Source organism: Larus michahellis, chromosome 3, assembly GCF_964199755.1.
Source record: "Larus michahellis chromosome 3, bLarMic1.1, whole genome shotgun sequence".
In the NCBI taxonomy this organism is placed as follows: Eukaryota; Metazoa; Chordata; class Aves; order Charadriiformes; family Laridae; genus Larus; species Larus michahellis.
In genome coordinates this window covers 18,403,023-18,422,126 of record NC_133898.1, presented here as the reverse complement: position 1 = coordinate 18,422,126, position 19,104 = coordinate 18,403,023, and the positions used below count along the sequence as shown (strand labels likewise).

At 42.5% G+C, this 19,104-nt stretch overlaps 1 protein-coding gene and 1 long non-coding RNA gene across 22 annotated transcripts in view; one reads left to right on the top strand and one right to left on the bottom strand.

Annotated features, from left to right (window-relative positions):
* Positions 1 to 3,896, bottom strand: part of FBXO11 (F-box protein 11) — a 79,015-nt gene extending 75,119 nt beyond the window's left edge. The window contains exon 1 of one of the 3 annotated variants that reach the window (XM_074578915.1): positions 3,401 to 3,896. In XM_074578915.1, the coding sequence (XP_074435016.1) occupies positions 3,401 to 3,512 (112 nt within the window). In that variant the 5' untranslated portion in view covers positions 3,513 to 3,896. The remainder of the gene's footprint in view (positions 1 to 3,400) is intronic. The other 2 variants (XM_074578919.1, XM_074578916.1) reach the window with 2 other exon arrangements.
* Positions 3,897 to 4,081: 185 nt separating this feature from the next.
* LOC141740348 (uncharacterized) lies at positions 4,082 to 19,018 on the top strand. 19 transcript variants are annotated; one of them, XR_012585996.1, is made up of 4 exons: positions 4,082 to 4,297; positions 4,835 to 4,868; positions 7,193 to 7,295; positions 10,470 to 19,018. It is a non-coding gene; the product is annotated as an uncharacterized LOC141740348 (long non-coding RNA). The 19 variants fall into 19 exon arrangements; XR_012585993.1 differs by having other exon boundaries at positions 8,128 to 19,018; XR_012585995.1 differs by having other exon boundaries at positions 4,084 to 4,297; positions 4,773 to 4,868; positions 6,989 to 7,295; positions 8,128 to 19,018.
* Positions 19,019 to 19,104: the final 86 nt, after the last annotated feature.

Genomic DNA, 19,104 nt, shown 5'->3' with positions numbered 1-19,104 from the left:
AAAAAAAATAGCACTGCAAGCAAACACAGGAATATTTAAACACAGGCATCACCCAGTGCAGATTTTCTTTTGGGTAGACCATTGTCCTGAAGAAAATGAAAGGACCCATCTATTCTGTATCCTTCATGCAGAATTCCAAAACCACAGAATAAACCACTGGCAACCCCACTGGTGACTGGGGAGAGATCAGGAGGGAGAAGGTAAAACAGAAGTAGCACAGTGTAGCCAGCGTGGCTAATTTAGATGGAGGGAGGTGTGAACAGCAGAACATAAGGCAAAACATCTTGGGAAGTATATCCTGATGACATCTTATCTTGGCTGTACAACACAGTGAGTCTGGGGGAGAAAAATTTTTTATCCACAATCATTTATGGATGATTCCTTCCCCACTAATCAGAATACAGGTACGCAATCATTGTTTATCAATGTATAATATAGATAGTATGATTATGCATTCTTTATATCTATTCATACCACATATAGAAAGAAACACAGTATAAAACACAGCTTTGTATGATTTTTAAACCCTTACAAGGAACCTTTGATGGAGGATTTTAGAAAACCATTTTTTTCCTAGTGATCTATTTATTAATAGCAGGAGTTATAACTTGATTTTTACCCAGTGGTGAAAATTTAACAGCTGTTACACAGTTGCAAAACACTGTCTACTTATGCAGCATTATATAGTAAATAATGCTCAAAACCTAGTACACATTTTACTAAGCAATATACTTTAACGATATGAAACAACAAGAAGATCCAAAGATTAACTAACTATGTGCTACATTATAAACTCTGTTCCATGATATTTGTATTTATAGGTAGTATGAAGGAGGAAACAAATTAATAAAAAATAATTTTCATTTAATCACAGCTGCACTCACATTACCTAATAACAATTTTTAAAAACAAATTTAAATCTGAGTTTAATAGAAACCCCTTCCTAATAACTTACGCTGCTTCTTTTGTACAGCCTTTTTTAAGATGACCTACATTGCTTGGGAATAAAGGTGAAAAAAGTCACCACTGACTTGTGTGGTGTAGTCTAACCCTAGTATATTGGCTTATAATTTAGTAGCATTATTCATCGTCCTTTACAGTAACCAGCCCTGAACAAAGCGATCAAAGTCACAGGTAAAACTGGCATTAGCTACCAGAGATAGTGGATCAGATCTTGCAAGTTCTGAGATAGGAAAAGGAACTGCACTGGAGACACTCCAAATGTAGATATAGCACTAACTACAAAAGACCGTAACACGGCTGATACATTTTTGGGTAATTCAGACCTAGTGCAACTGACCTTCAAAAATGCAAGGAAAAAGCTAGCTGTGATCCATATGGAACAGTCACCTCAACAAACTGATTTTCATACAATTTTATCCCCACTGACTGGTAAACAGAAATGAACAACATAAAAAATAATAATAAAAAACAATAAGGTAAATGTAGAGTTCCACAAATGTCAGAGTTATACAAATAAATTCCAGCCTCATATTTTAACAGAAAAAGTTTCTGCCTGTATCTTTAGCAAATTAATATGAACAGTTTGAGACAGGCGGTCCAATGTAAAACTGAATGATGACAGCATTTAATCCATAAGCACACCTTTCCAGATGCCTTTTAGAAGTTATATTTTCATCTGTTTAAACGAAAAAGTAAACTGAGGTTGAAAAAATTCTGTATTCTGTCTGTGGAACATCGATGATGAAAATCCTCAGTGCATGTCATTGAGAGGAGGAAGTTCTTTTCCTTGTTGTTTTTTTTGTTGTTTTTTTTTTTTAAATGTCAGTATACTAGAGAAGTCATTTTAATTATATAATTACTGAAGATTTTGGAAGGTTTACACAAGACCCATAATTGGGCATAAGACATCACATCCTCTGGTTATATACACAGCAATCTGGTCTGGGTAACATTCTTTGCTCTGACCAATGTGTGCGAGGGGGGGGCGGGGGAAGGAAGGGGAGGGAGGGGAGGGGGGAGGAATAGAGAATTAAAAATACTTCCTCAGATTAAATTTTCTTTACTTCATTTGCTTAAAATGTTTTGATGGCATAAAACGCACTAAAATATTAATCACGATGCATCTCCGTATTTAAAATACCTTGATCTCGATGTGATATCCTAGATACTCAAACAAAAGACGTTCGGATGACAATGAGGGCTTTTTTTTTTATTTTAAAAAGACATTTGTACATCTAAAACTGCACCACGGATCAGTCTCCTTTATCATGCCACAGTTGTGACAGCCAATGCATAAAAAATTAAAATCCAATCCACCAGATAAGACATGCAAAATGTCTCCTCCAATCCCACCCCCATCTCGCCTTCAAAAAAAAAAAAAAAAAAAGAGAGAGAGCGAGAGAGAGAAAAAGAAAACCAACCCTGCACACAGGGAGCACACACTCGCACCCCCAGGAGCCACCCTTGTGGGGGGACATTGCCGGGGCTGAGGGACCGCCACCCCCTCGCCGCCGCCGCCACCACCCCCCCCCCGTACCCCCAACACCAGCGGCCCCGCTCCGGGCTCCATGAGGGGCGGAATCCCACCTTGCCGCTTCCCCATCCCCTCAGACAATGGTGCTTTTTTCCCCCCATTAGCTCTAAATTGTCAACATTTTTTACGCTAGGCCCCGGCCCCACCGGACCCGCCGGGCAAGGCTGAGGCGGGGGTGGGGGGAAGCGGGGGGGGCGCGGTGTGGCTGAGGTAAATAAATGGCCGATGGGCTGCGGCCCGCGCCCCCCCGGCGGGCGCTGTAACCGAAGCCCGGCCGCCCCAACTGCGCAGCAAACATTGCGCGGCGCGGCGGGCCGCGGAGGCTCGGCGGGCCGCGGAGGCTCGGCCAGACCCGGGCCGCCGCCCCCGGACACCATTTCCCCGACGGCAGCGGGGAAGGTGTCGGCCCAAGTTGCCCGACACCCCCACCCACCTCGTAGCCCCTTCCTTGTCCCCCCCCCCCACACTCCCCTGGCACCGCTCCCCTCCGCCGGCCCGGGGGCCCAGCCCGCCGCTCCCCGCGGGGAGGCACCGGCTCTGCCGAGCGAAGGGCGGCTCGCCTCCCCGCAGCCCCCGGGGACGGGGCGGGGGGGTCGTTCGCCGCGTTCCATTCCAAAAGGCCGGCGGCGATCGGGTTCCCCCCCCACCTCCCCGGCGGGCGTGGGAGCGCGGACGGGGAAGGGGCCGAGCCCCCGCCTCCCTCCCTCCCTCTCGCTCGGCGGCAGGGCCCAGCGGCCCCGAGTCGGGGCAGAGCCCAAGCCAAACAAAGCGCGGCCTGAGCGGGAGCCAAGGGTGAAGCAGCCTGGGCTTTTCCTGACGGTGCCCGGCCGGGCGCGGCGAGGCCCGGCGCCGCCGGCGAATCCCCGCGCAGGCCCCGGATCGGCGCGGCGGCGCCTGGCTTACCCCGATCCCCGGCGGCGGCGGCGGCGGCGTTGTTCCTCTCCTGCTGCTGCTGCACCGGGCGCGGCCTGGACACTCGCCTGGGTCTCCTGTTGGCGGCTCGGACCGAGTTCATTTGCCGACTCGTGTGGGTGGCGGGAAGGGAGGAGGGGGGGAAATCCTCCGGCAACCGGTGCCTCGTCGGGGAGGGGGGGGAAGGAGGGAGCCCCGGGGCGGCCGCCTCGCAGCAGCGGGGAAGGAGGCGGGCGGGGGGGGGGGAAGGTCTCCAGGCGCGGGTCCCGCCGCCGCTGCCGCCTCGCTGGAGAGGCAGAGGAGCCGCCGGCCGCTGGCTCTGCCGAGCGCTGGCTGTGGGGGACGTTCGCGCCGCGGCCCCCCTCCCCGGCCCCCCCCGAAAATCCTTCTCTTAAAGGAGCCCCGCGGTCCTGCCCGCCTCAAGCCCGTCGCTGCTCCGTGGCAGGAGGAGCCATTGACACTGCCCGAGACACACACACACACTCGCAGGGAGGCGGTGGAGGAGCGGGCGGGCGGGCGCGTCCTCCGCCAATCGCTGTCTCCCACACAACGGGCCGGCGGCCCGGTGGCCAATCGCCGCGCCGCTTCTATGGGGCGCTGGGCGGGCGGGCGAGCGGCGCGGCGCGGGGTGGGGTGGCGGAGCAGGATATAAGGGTCGGGGCGGCGGGTGCGGGGGGGACTGTGTCGGGGAGGTGGCGTGAGCGGGGGCTGCGGGCGCGGGGCCTAGGCCTCGAGCCTGGTAGGGCCGCGCCGCCCGGATCCGCCTGAGGCCGGTGGCCTGGGGGGGAGCGGGTTGTCCCTCTGAGGGCAGCCCGAGTGCCTGTCACCGGCCCGCCCGCAGGCTGTGTGCCGCCGGGACCTCTGCGGAGCCTGGCCGCGGGCAGCCAGGTGGGAGCGCAGCAGGAGGAGGGGGTGTGGAGGGGCCCAGTCGACCGCAGCCCTCCGCCGAGGCCGTGTGTGGGGAGGGAGGGAGGGAGGGGGGAGGCTGGCGGCTGGCAGCGTTTGGGAAAGGGCCTTGTGTGTACGGTGTGTGCTGGTAACTCCCCCCGGGGTGTGGGCCCAGCCGTGGTGCCGCTTGGGCTGAGGGTGCTCTCTTGCTTCAGTTGCTTGTTTCCTGACTGGTTGTTAATGAATTTTTTCACTAAGGGGAATATATATATTCCTTGGTCACTGTGCACACTCGTATTTCATTACCTTTTGCTAATACAACAATATGCTATTTCTCTTGGGCTGGCAGTTCAGGCAGTGTATGAGGCTTCTCCTGCTTTATTGTATTTGTCATGTTGGTTCTTGGGTGGTGGCCTGAAAACAGAAAAGAAAAATATGATTGATGTTAGTTGTGCTTTTTTTTTTTCCTTTTCAGGAATCACTTAATAAAATGGATGTCAAAATCCAAGCATTAAGGAAGATATTTTCTTTTTGCAGGGTTGCTCAGGAGTCCACTTCTAATCCTGTCAAGGTGGGTTTATGTGTAGTCCTACTTAAGCTAAGCACTTGGAGTCTGCGGAACAAGGGACTATGTCTGTACCTGAAAAGCGAAAGTGTGTTATCTGGTGTAAAATGTAAATAAATGGTTGTAATTAAAAACACATTAGGTAGGAGCTTGTTCAAAGCTGACAAATGAAGGTATAATATAACCATAGGAAATGACAGCTTTAAAAAAAGCTTTAAAAACATTTATACTTGTGCTTCTGAAGTAAATGACATTGATGCTGTACTTTTAAGTTCATATCAGACCAGAAATAAATGTATGAGAAATCTTACCATAGCTGTTAAGGAGCATTTCTTAGACTTAGTATTTTGTTGCCTTGAGGAATGACTGGAGAAATAGTGGAGGACTGTTTTCCTTAAAAGTAATTCTTAACACTTTCTCTAACAGTAGGGGAAGAAATAATAAAGGTAAACTTTTGTGAAAAGAACTTCATAGAGAAAGAGAATAAATGTCATTCTGTTTGGGGCCTGTTTCTGATATAACAATTACCAGATTAGCGTACTAAGCATTCCGTAGAGCTATGCAATTACATGAAGGTAAAGATACTCTTTCTATTGATAACAGCATTGTGAAACTATGCTTTAACTCTTGAATGTGAAGAATAACCATACCCAAGAACTGTGCTGAACTTACTGTGTAATGGTTAAGGATTTTCACCTCATTAAAAACCTATAATATTTAAAATACAATATTTTAATAGTTTAATGGCATTTATGTTCAACTGTTCTAGCTGTGCTTTCTTCACCAAGATCTAGCAAACGAATTCTTAGTGTCACAAGGTTACCTGAAATTATTCAATATTGGTGTACTCCAAACTTGTAGTACTCTGACTAAATCTTTGAAAGTCTGTTCAAGGGTCAAGATAGATGACAAGCTAATTTTCACCTAAAGCATATAAGAATCTAAAGCTTCTGTTATTAGAATAAAATTGTATTGAAAACTCTTATTGGAGCAGACTTTAGACTTTTTTTAAAAAGTCTTGAACTAGTTTGAAACCAAATAATGTCTTGGCCTAAAAAACCCTTTCTGTAATTGACTTCTTAAGGTGGTAACTTGTGTTAGGAGCATGATGGTGGGAGTCTGGCGAAACTTACTGTAAATGGGGAAAAACAAGAGTCTATGTATAAGCAGGTCCAGTAGGTAGTCCGACTGACTGAGCCAAAATGCATTGAGAGCCATCTGTTACGCAGAAGTTTGCATGCTCTAAGTTGATATGATGAGAACCTCATATGCTGAGTAAGACAAACTTGATGAAGTTACTAAATAAATTAGTATTTATTTAGTAATTCACTGGTAACTTACGAGACATGGAGTATAGAAATAGGTACAGTGTTCTTGTCTGATATTCTTAGTTGTGCTTTAGGAGGCCAGACACTAGAAAGCCTGAAAAATTCATAAAAAGTTTTTTACTAGAACTCTGTATCTCTTCTCATAACAAAATTAAATCTGTCCTATCTGATTTGTGGCAACTGGGACTTGATCAACATAATTTTAGTTTTGTAAATCAATCTTTAAAATGTTATACTTCACCATCCCATGCCTCTGCTGCTGCTGTATAGCCTCTGAGAGGAAAAACACTGTTCTTTGATGAAAATGACACTGCAAGTCCAAATTAATATTAATTGAGGCTTCGTTGTGTTGACCACTGTGGAGATGCTTTAAACTATCTTGTATGATGTGCTAATAAACCATTCCTGAATGTGGGTGCAATTTATACTGGCAAGATAATTTTGCCTTTGTCAAGACAGCTTTTTCTTTATTTAAATATTAAGAAGAGAGGGAATGGAAAGTGGAACTAAACTATACCGTGATTTTTTTGCATAATTGTCTACAATATGAATGCTCGCTAGACTGGTTATGTTGGCCACAAATCACCTTTTGGTGACCCATGAACAATTTCACATTATGAACAGAAAGGCACAAGACCTGGGTGAAGAGTTTACTTGGAGCATTTACAGCATAAGCAATTTGGGCAGAGTTTTCAAGTGCTAGCTCATCATATGAGACTATATTCTAAGCTGCACTGAACTTCAAATGTATATGTATTTAAACATTAATGATATTTGGTTCTCTGTATGTACATGCAGAGTCGGCTGCTGCTTTGAAGAGATCACCTTCCTGCATGGAGGAAGGGATGCCACAGAGTGCTTAGTGATAAGAACAGTAACTTGTTAATTATGTGTTAACATAGAATAGTTAGAGCTTTGTAGCTAATGAGGCAGCTTCATAGAGTAGTAGTGCAAGTTGTAGTGAAAGAAATACTGATATAGGGCTTCCTATTTGTTTGTGAGGATGGCATCCAGAGACAGAAGAGCGACTCTGATTCAGCTGACTTGCTGTAAAGTGAAGACGACAGTTAAAACAACTTGAAGATCTGATCAAGATAATGGAACAGTTAAGTATTCCTTTTCTAGAATCTCAGTAGAGAATAGATGAGAAACTAGAGATGGTGAGGACACGGAATAAGCAGGATTGGGAAATGGATGTGGGGAAGTGTAAACTGTTAAGTCAGCAAGGCTGATTTAGGCCAGAGTGATCTGCAGGGATTGCCACTATTTTATTCCCTTCAATGTACACATCCACTAGCAACCTGAAAAGCCCTGCTTTAGAGACTGTTAGAAATGCTTTGAATGTGGGACAAATTCATGGTAAGTTGTTACGATCCTTACTTGCCCTGAGGATGTGAGTATTGCTTTAACAGTTGATCAAAACAAGTCTAGGATAACAGATTTCAATGAATGGTGATCTGTGGATTATTTCAAAGGGGCTCACAAAAGATAAGTAAGAATAGACTTCAACTTGTATATGATGCCCTAAAGCTCTATTTAAAAATTGTTCAGAAACTGCAAATTGAAAAAACCCACTAAATTGCTGCCTTGCAATTAACTGGAAAATGCACAGTATTCTCACTAGCTGTTGCCTCCTAATATTTGTGAGACAAGAGGGAATATTTTGAGAGCACTGTTGCAGTTTGTTACACAAAGCCCACCACAGAGCCTTTAGCTACAGCTTGCGGATTTGAACAAAACAATAAGTCAGTTTTTATCATGCTTTTTAATCAGTTCAAATGGCTTTGCAAAGGAGACACATGTCTATCCCTCTCCTTACAGATGAAAGTGAAGCATAAAGGGTTGAAATTACTTGCCCAAGAGCATTTACAGACTATTAACAGGGCCAGGAATAGAACCCAGGGTACAGGAGTCCTTATCTAAGGCTTTCTCCACAGTGTCACATTACTGCTTTCAGAAGCAGAAGACTTCTGCCTATTATTTCTAACCATCTCATAAGCTGTTAATATATCTCTGAAGTAAAAATGCTGCATTGAAGATTTGGGACTGACCCAGTGTGGACTATTGACTTTAAAGTCTTTAAACCTACAGGGTTATTTCTTATCGGCTTGGAAGAAGTGGGCCTTTCAGAAATAGTGATACCTAGAACTGGTTGAACCTGCTTGCTTTGCTGCTCAGAAATATAAATGCCATTTTGTTGCAATTTCTCTGGCCCTCAGTTCTTCTTAGTTGTGTTTTACATTCCATCTAAATGCAGCTAAATCTTCCAACTCTTACAGAAAACTACTCTTCAGTCTCTCCTCTATTTACCTGGAATCCATGTCTCCTGAAATCTAGCTTGATGTTAGTTGATCTTGGTGGGTTGTCTTCTGGGTGAATGTCTGTGGCTGGGGTGTTTTCTGTTGTTGTACCAACATGGTTTCTGCAGGAAGAGTAAAGTCCTTGGCGTGGGGAAATGTGTGTTGTTTCCTATAATCTCGTGTGACTATTGCAACATGTTAATTTTGATTCTGCCCTAACAAAAGCGCTCTGGAAGCCTGAATGGTACTTCAGTTCTCATTAATTTTTTTAATAAAAGTATCTGCTGAAAAAAGTCCTGGAGGGATGGTTTCTGAGTCTTAAAACATTATCAGCTGTACTGGCAGAAATTTTATACCCAGATAGATATATACACATCAGCCACCTTCTCGATTTTCTTGGGAGTATTTTTTTTTTGGGGGGGGGTGGGTGTGTGTGTATGAAGCTCTTTCCATCTGAGGGATGTCAGCTGTTGGGAAGAGCACCTAGTTTTATATTGTTGGGCCACTAGCAAGGAGGGAGGCATAGGCTAGGGGGTGGTCCTGTGGGCTGCTACCATAGAGCTCTTGGTGCTGTCATCTGGCTGGTCCCATTGATCCTTGGGAGTCAGAAGCAGGCTTGCAGTGGGGCTCGGTACCGTGCTTGCTTGATGTGCAGGATATGGGAGCATGTGCAAAATGGTCTCAATAGCTACCTTTGTGTCAATGAAATTTTGAGAAAGTGGTATGTTCAATCCCAGCTATAAATCATGAGTGCAAGAGGTCTGGAACTCAGAGTGAAAGGTGCGACAGCTCATGCTAGAGATGAAGCCTGAATGACAATTTTAAGGTAGCATTGGGGTAGATGCTACTGTGCAGACCAGCCTACAGTCAACAACAGGAATTTATGTTAAGCTAGAGTGGACGACATCTGTTGCATGTGAAGGTGGAACTGTCTCAAGCATTGAATCTACAATTTCAGCCTTGTTTTCCTAGTGACACCCACTGACCTCCACTCAAGTCCCAAGCCTGGGCCACTGGATTGTGCTGAATTTAGATGTTTCAGATAGTCTGAACTGATACAAGGCTTCATTGCTTAAATACATTGGGTATCAATCATGTAACTTTACAGGTGACCTGTCAAAATAGCATGATTGTCCCAGATGATCTGTCTAGACAATATAATCCTGAGATAGATAGTATTCTGACTTGATGGTTGTCATCAATTCAAGGTTTGCTTCTGACTACTCCTTTTCGAAAGTGTGTATAGAAATAAAAAAGCATGGGATACACCTTACACTTGTAGTTCTCAAGTCTGTGGTTCAGATTTAAGAAATTTCCCTAGATCTTGGTGGTAGTTTCTCATTTCAAATTTGTCTTGGACTCAATTTTTAGTTCTTGGAGTCTACTTTTGTTTTGCTCATTGCATCAGCAGTGCGTCCATATGACAAGTTCTGTCTTTAGAGCTGAGGTTTCCTGCCCCCAAATATGGCACATGTGTCTGTTTATGTTGCTTTGGAGAGGATACAGCCTGAACAAATTTTTCAGCATAACAAGTTGAGTCAGGCCCCAAATGAGAAAGGTTTACAAGAGGTAATACCACCAATTGGAAAAATCAATCATTTGCTACCAGGTGGCTGGAGTTGTATGAGAGCCTGTCTCCAGATTGAGATCTACCAAAGGAGAAAAAAAAAAAAAAAGGCTTGTTTAGGTAAGTTTTTGCTGGTTTGGAGGATAGTTCTACCCCAAAAACCTATCAGTAGGATTCTGAGGTCCCCATTTTTACAAAGCACTCATGCTACCTGATGCTTATCCAAGACAGGCTGACAGTGGCAGCAGCAGTTAAGGATATTTTGCTTCATCTTCAGTATGAGCAGATAAATCTGAAATGAGCACCAGAAATCCCAGTCTTCATTTTCAACCTGTCAAACTGTTGTGGGCATTGTGGAGCATCCAAAGGGTGCTTCTTAAATGGGATTGGGTATCTCCGTACACCTCAACAGGGGGTCAGCAGTGAGAAGAAATATCCCTTTCACTCCTGGAGACAAGAAACTGAAAGCAACTGCAGTCTTGCCATCAGCATGTGAATACATATACAATTGCCTTCACTTCAAATCTTGAGAGCAGGTGGGTTTGGGTGCTGTTGGTATTATCTGAGTATTTTACACTGTCAACAACTGATTTTGTTTACAGGTGGGGACAAGTTCTTCATGCTAAAAAGGGAGAATATGAGGAATACTAAGGCTTTTAACTTTGCTGCCTGGTAGACCAGTGCCATTTTAAATCTGATCCAAAATTATCCTTTTCTACAGAGAAGCGCTTTAAATACAGAAAGGTTGTGAAATTAATTCCTATGAATCCAACAACCAACCAGAAAGAAGAAAAAAAAAAATGTACTGTGTCATATGTATATATCTTAACAGTTTGCTCCTTTTCTGGGTTGGGCAGCTAGAAGAGATGAATCTAGATTCTTTTCTGTACATCTCTCAGCGTCAATTGCATCTGTCTGTCATGGCTTATCTGATGAGTGGGGGAAAAGGTCTAGTTATCCTTGTGGCTGGTTCATGAAAGATAGTTCCCCAGAAGGGGTTTTTGAATGCCTTGAAGAGCGTTTTGTGGTTAGGGTCTAAAGCATCATTGCCATTAAGAAGCAATCGTGCTCTTTACAGGCATCTTTTTGCTGCTGCTACCCTGTCTCTGTTGCGTCAACTAGTATTTATGCGGTAGCACAGTTAGGCAGATCAAGGAGGTAATCCGACTGAAAACTAATCCAGCTGAAAGCGCAGCTATTTTTCAGGCACATGTGCAAGTGTTAGCACAGAGTGGTGGGAAAGCATGGCCCCTGTGTGGTGAAGGAAGCTTGCACACAGATTGGCATCCTGGAAGCATGCCTTTAGCACTTCCCTAGGCCTTTGGGTAAAAGTCACCTTTAATTAGATGTGTTTTACTGGAGTGTTCTCAGGCATAGCTGCTCTGCCGTAGGATCTGTTTGGGCTGCTGATGAAGCACCACATTATATTTCTTGATTGAGCTATCCAGTTAAGCAGATGGCAGCATGTACTTAAAAGATGACCAACTTGGGATCGCATAGTAAGTATAGACATTAATCTGTGTAATGATTTTAAGCAGTTCATTTCTCTTCATTGCCACGTGGTGGTGATGTTGGTTGTTGCCTTCAAGGAGCTTTGGACTTCCATTGCTGAGGGTAAGCGGCAGATAAGTTGGCAAGGAATGTTTTCCAGGTCAATATCTATGATGGCCTTTTCCAGTTCTGCAGCGTTTTTCCCAGTTATCCACATGGTGGGGGCATTTGAGCTCCTATTTGTATTCCATTTTACATGTAAACATTTTTGTACCTCAGCAGGGCCAGCTAATAAGCAGTAGAAAGTATTTTGCTAAGGATAACTTTGACAAAATACAATAGATTTCAAGGTAGCATGCTGCGGGTATCTCCATTTGAATCCTTGCTCAGCTGTCATCCTAAGTTACTCTATATCTAGAAGGTTTTCCTACCCTATCTTTACCAGATCAATCAAAGTCTTGGTTGTGATCTTTTGTCTTTGCAATGAACCTGTTTCTCTGGCGAGATCTGAACTCTGTCCTCATGTCCTCAGTGGGTCAGCTCTCACCTTCTCTGAACGTACAGTTCTTGGTGCCTTTCATTATGGTGTTGCTGGTTGAAGCATAGTCCTTTAATCTCTGTCCATCTTGAGACTCCAGGACTTTGAGTAAAGGCTCTTCTGTGTGAAATACTGACTTGTTTCATTTTCAGGGTGACAATGTTTATAATGAGTCTTGTATGTTTATTTGCCACTAACTAGCTAATCTGGAGATGATGGATGTTTATGCTTGCCAAGGTGAGTGGTGGAGTGGTCGGTTGCATCCCCGGAAGACTCAAAGATTTTGCAGTTGAAGGGAACGGAGCGCTTGCGTTGCTTTCTCAGCAGAGTGTGCAGTATATGCCCTATAGGTGTGTATTCTCTAGTCCTGACTGTATGTCATCCAGCATGTGAACATAAATACCAAAAGATATGTGACCTTTTCATTATGCAAAGGACATAAAAACAGGAATTCACCAAATTAACTGATAAAGAATAACTGTGCTGTATATGGAAAATGCTCTCCTCTCTCTGTTGCCTATAACTAATGTCTCATTGGTTTCATGCTGACAAGCAGAGATGGAGAAGAGATCATCCATTCAGAAGAATGTGTGTGGAAATGAGATCAATAGCACTGTAAAATCCTCTCCACTGACTATTGGCGATGAGCATCAGTGTGATCTATGCCTTGAAGAAATTTATATAGTATAGGTAAATGCATATTCTCTGTAAAGACAGCTTACAAAACAACTTGTTTAAATATGTTAAAGTCTGGGTTTTCTCCGCTTGCCTGTGTCCAGTACTACAAACTCAGATTTACCGAGTCTTACATCTTTTTGTTCCTTAGCTTAAGTTTTTATGGTTTTCTTCACAGAAAGCAGAAGAGGAAAATGGAAAATCAAGATTATCATGTATTTTCAAGTCACACTTGGCTAAGATAAGAAGGAGAACTTGAGTAAGACAAGACTTGTCTAATATTTTAGAGAATTTTCCTATTAGGAATGGGAGAAAGGGAAGTGATGTGTTTATGCTGTTTTGTACATACAAGTCATTGACAGACACTGGAAGTGCATGTTGGAGATAGGTAGTCTAGCTGTCGCTCTAGAAGTTTTGAGCCTTCATTGTTTGTTTTGTAATCTTCATTTCTTAACAGCTGATCTTTGTCTTGCATTTTTATAGAACTGGTGATCTTATTACTCTTATTATTAAATGGATGACTTTGTCTTGTAATGTTGCTTGGCAAAACCAGGCACATTTTGATGCAAGTTGGGTTTGTTTTAGGTTGACATCTGTGTAGATAGCATTACTTCTGTGAGCCACTTTCAGTATGAACTAGTATAATATTTGTTCACAACAAAACATTGAGTTTGGCGTTTTATTTCATTTTTTTTCAGTGATACATGATGCAGAAAACAACTGAGAAGAAGAAAAGAAAGCATCAAATCAATTTTTCTTTATATAAACTCTGTTCCAACATGACATTAGTTACAGTAGGGAATGTTGGGCAGTGCTGGGCTGTTGCGGCCCGGTGCTGGGGTTTTGCATAGCTCTGAACATGTTTGGGTGGATAGGGGATGTCCAGCTATCACAATCATAGAGTTTCCACAGCCTGTGTGAGTGTCTTGACAGCTAACTATGTTCTGTTGCAAGACGCTGTGTTGGACTGTGTGTACATAATGTTTCCATACTCAGCCTGTGAGGTGTGGGAAAAAGAAGGTAGCAGTCTTGATTTATGAGTCAAAGTTTTTGGAGGTGTGGAAGAGTAGTCAGGGAAGGAACATAAAAAGGTGAAGATTGGGGAATGGAATGTTTGGCGTTGGTTTTAATTGGAATCATCCTGTTCATCACTCATATTGTGAGATAAAGGAGGGAAAATATCCATTACTATAGCACACTCAAAGAGAAAATATTTGTATTATAGTTAGTGAGCAATTCTAATTGACCTGACAAAGGTAATTGAACTGAAATACAGACCTTACTCCAACAGTAAGTGTATTTCTCTTACGGTAGCGTGAGATACACAACTGCCATTATATTTATCCCTAATCTGTCTGCAATCTAATGACATGTCTAAAATTCACGCTACTATTAATTCAGTATTAAACTTAGCAATTATCTCTGTCAGCCAAAAAATTAATAAAGCCCAATCAATTAACCTTTCTCTCATGAACACAAGCCTTCTTGTGCCTCTCTCCTGAAAAAGGTAAGAAGACGACACTCGTTACGGCCTGACAGAGCGACTGTTGTAAACCAGAGAAGGAGGTTGGTCGATGACTTTGAGAGCTCAGAGCTGAAGGTTCTTCTGAGGTTTGGGGGACTTCATTCTTGCCCAGGAGGAACCAGCCGTTGAACTTCTCTGCTTGCCTTCTCCAAGGTGTGGTGCTGTGACATGACGAGGGGCATGTGCTACCTGTGACGGCAGCTAGTCAGCTAGCCATGGAGGGCAACCTATGTTGTAATCTCCCTTCCAGCAGTGCAAACCAACTGACGTGACCGATGCTGTTACTTCACGTGTTACTGTAAATTAGATTAGGATCTGCTCCTCCTGGGTTTGTTGAATTAGCTGGCAGTATCTTTAAAATACTTTGTAGAGCGTTTGGACTGTGATGTGAAACGCATCATTTTTAAGGCTGAAACCTTACTAAATGAAGTGAAACAATCTGAGATCCTTCCATGTGTCAAGGGGAAAAGTTTAAGAGGTTTAAGTTCAGATCGTTCTACATCTTATAATTTAATAAGTGTCAGGATAAGTGTGTACGAGTAACCCTTTCACCCCCTAGTTGATACAAAAGATTTTTCTCACTTTACATGAATGTCTCAATGTAGATTGTAGCTTCCTCTAAACCAATTTCTTTTTTTGGCTTCTGACTTAAAAACATGCAAAGAGATGTTCCAGGGTAAGTACTCTGAATTACTCTCAAGCTGCCAGATGTCTTACCTAAAAATAGTGGTAGAGAAAACTCTTAATTGATTGCTTTCCTTTTCTAAAAGATACAGTAAGGCAGTTTTGACATTATTCCATTCAGGTCATCAAATTCATGTAAGCTATTGTAGTACAATGTAAAACATACATTTTAGAAGAATGAAAAGTGCAGCAAGTTTGAATGATGCGTGAACATAAATTTACTCATCTTTTATATAATGCCTTCTTGAGGTGCTGACGTTTTCAGTACATTAATTGTTCATAATGAATACTCTTGCATAAAATATTTCAAAGGTAGTTTTCTGAGGCCAAAGAATGACTAAAAAGTTATTCACTAAAGAGCAGCCAATAATCTGTATCCAAAAGGAGACCTACGGGATGTGAAATAAACTGATGCAACAGGCAAGAAGTTTGGTTATATGAAAGAATCTGCCCTTTTACAGCTTTGATGCCCTAGAACAGAAGCCACGGAAGCGATGTTGGCTGGTGCAGCGGCAATATCATTATGTTCTAATCATATGCCATTGAAGGAAAGGAAAAAAACAGCTTTGGGCGAAATATCCATACCTCTTGTAGCAGGAGTCCAAGAGATAGTCACTTCTGCTGCAAGTAATATGTGATCATTTTTGTGCTATATACTTCAGGATGGATAATACTAATCAGTGAAGATAAGGTATGTTTAAAGAATCTGCTTAAAAATAAGGAAAATAAATTAGTCAATCGATCGGACTGCTTCTAGGCAGTAGATTTTAAACAACTTGTCAAATATTTCTTGGCTGTTACAGCCTCACATAAGAGCTTTTCCTCATTCATAAAGAAAATCAATAGTAAATAGTGAAATCAATAGTGGTATTTAAAAACTCACCAAACATTTTCCATCCAGAGAAAGTCTCACTTTGAGTGCCACTAATGCAACAGGCAGAGTGGGAAAAACACGTAGGCTTGACCTTAATGGTAAATAAAAGAGAGTGCAGTTAGAAAGTGCAGTGAAGAAAGATGCTTTCAGAAGCAACCTGGAGGAAGACCTGCCTGCTCGCCTACAAGAGCAAACCTCCAAACAGAGACACTGTGGGCATCAGCTTGCAAAAGTCCTTTGCTTGAAGAGGTACTCTCGATGCTATGCTGACTTCCAGCTGAAGGAATCTGGCGTGAACAGCAACAAAAATGTCACGTAATGGTGAAAACACCAACAGAAACACAGTAGACTAAGTTTCTTGTAGCACATTACAACCGTATGTCCTGCTGTGCTCCAGGCAATGAAGAGGAAACATTTGCTGCTTCAGGGTGCTTCATTCTGCTATCCCAGAAAACCTGGGATCATTGTGGAAATGGGGAGATAAAAGCCATGTAATTAGATTTGTTTGTTAGTTTATATTTTTAGTAGAAGCATGAAGAGGAGTAATACAGTACATGGTGATCTTGCGGCTGTGTCTGTATTAAGGCAACTTCTGTGCTGAAGAAGATGTGTTTTAGTTACAAGCTGTACCAGTTAATACAACTGTAATTGCCCACAGTTGCCACATTTGATTTATGAAAACAAATAGGATTTGTCAGTATCCCCTCTCCTCCCCCATCCTCCCCAAAGCAATGCAGAACTGTTTTCCAGCCTCTTGCGTGGAGTTGTTCGGAAATAGCAGGAGGCAGCAGCAGAAGAGCAAGCCTGTGGAGTTTGGGAGCCATGGTCTTTCCTGAAAGGCTGATTTTCTGAGCTGCTGCAGCCAAGATGAGGTTCAGAGAGTTTGCTCAGTATTGGCATCTCCAGACACCCATGCCCTTGCTCTCTCGGTGGCATTCAAACAGATTTTAAAATATGCTACTTTATTACTCATGGTGATATCTAGTTTGGAGGGTTCATGTGGTTCACACTTTCCCAAGCTTTTTCTCTGAACTTCAGAGTTAGAAATTCGTTTTTCTTTTTAGGTTAAAATTCAGATTCACATGGAAGCACTTGACTCCAGAAGCTGCGGCTTCAACCAGGAGATAGGAGATTCATGATAAAGTTGGCAGAATTGTACTGTTCTAAACACTGTCAGAGACATATGCTGCTCTTCCTCCTCCTGGAAGTAGTCCCACAGATGTCTCATGATTATTCACTTGAGTCATGGTTGCAGAATTGAGTGTTTGGCGGTTTGGATTCCCAGATTCCTACGCTGCATATTTAGGGTGTTTAAAGTGCAAATTCTAATAGAAGACCTGCCTGTTTTAAAACATAAAGGATGTGTTTTCCCAAACCCCAGTGTTTTGAATTTAAACTGAATCGCCTCTTGACTTACAACAATGTTTGGTCAAAATGAGACCTCTCCAAGGACAAAGAGACAAAAAAATATAAAAATAAACTGGACATGGCACACTGCTATTGAAAGTTTGGTGTTTTTTTTTTCTTGCTCTTGTGGTTTTCACCGGTGATATTGTTGTGGTATTAGTCACTAGGTGGTGCTCTCCTACATGGTCTTCTGCATTCCTGTTTCCAGGGTGTAAGTGGCCTGGGCTGTAAGTTTTCAGCTGGCGTTTATTTTGGAAGGAAAGTATGGGAGTTATAAAGCTAGACGGCAGCATCTCTCGCCTGTTTGAACTGGAGTGAATTTTTAGAGTAAAATTGCTCTAGGGGGCCTGGGTATTATTTTTTTGGCTGATATTCCAGCGATGAGAGATTGCCTGTGTGCCGTTTATGACTATCTCTGCTCCCAGGTTAATGTACTTTGTAAGAAACGTGTTAGCACTAAGCCTGTACTTACAAGCAGTTTAACTCTGTGCTGCAAGGCTTTAATATCTAATGTATCAACACAGTAATAGCTTTTTTCCCAGGTGTGCTTTTACTGTTAAACAACTGAATTTATTATATTTATTTGTATATGCTGTACCATGAGCAGATGTTAGGCAACATGAGAAAACTCAGACTTTTCTTTCATTTGCTTTGTCTTTTAAAATCGTATTTCAGATTCATTCCATCAGGTTTTTTTAATAGAAAAGGAAACGGTCCTTTGCAGAGTTCAAAATCTTAGATATGTCCTGATAAGAGAGATTTAAAGATTCGTTGAATACTAGAGATGTTCTGAAAACAGTAAACGTTTCTCAGTGCTTTCTCTAAATTTTCCACAAAACTTCTGGTACATTTGAATCAACTGCCTCTAAGTCAGTTCAGTTTTTAGGCAAGGAAAGTTGTTTTCTTTTTCCTCACTTGTAGTATTTTTACGAGAAGTGAGGACAAGATCAGGCAGATGGAAGGAAAAAAAAAAAGTGTGAAGGAATTGCAACATGAAAGTCTTTAAAACTGCAGTATTGCTTTGAAAAATGAAAACATTAATTGTGTAGCTTCTGCATCTACATCTCAGGAAGTTTTAAAAATGCCATTTTAGTTTTTAAAAATGCTGCATTTATTCGAAGGGGGCTGAGAATTAAAAACATTGATAAGCTCTACTAAGCGTTTTCATATGGAATCTATTTTCAGCCACATACCAGAAAATGTCTTTGTTATTTTTTTGAATGAGACCCTAATCTTGGAATGACTTTTCATTTATCAGAGCCTTTTAAGTCTGCTATTGTGTTTCCAGCCAGATCCTTTCCACTCACTTCTTTTTTCCTGTGTCAGCCTCTTGCAAACTCACCACAGGGCAAAGTTCGCAGTTATTTTCCACAGGCACAAGGATTTCCCCTCTCAGGGGTGCACTTGGGCTTTATGCAGTGGAAGCCAAGCACAAATTAATGCCAGCTCTAATCGTCTGTGATAAAGTTTCTTGTGGTATATTGTATTTAATAGCAAAACCTACAATTTGCGATTTAGCTTGTTAGCAATTCGAAGGCCTTTGTTTCTTACGCTGTTTAGTCAGATGAAGTGGCTTAGTGGGCTTTTTGCATCACCAGCATTGGCATTTGTCTCGGTGTCGGTGCTTTTATTAAACATTGTGTTGGTGTTTTTACTAAGCTTCCCACTTCAACAATAATTTAATAATGTTAAAATACCGCTTTCCACGAAAACAAGTAAGTTCTGGTATCTGCAGTTGAGAAGTAGGAAAACATGCCCAAAAAAAACCCAAAGAAAAAGAATTCACTCCTTTTAAAATGTCATGATTTTTCCATTTTAGGGGATTAATGATACTGTAGCATTTAGATTCTCTG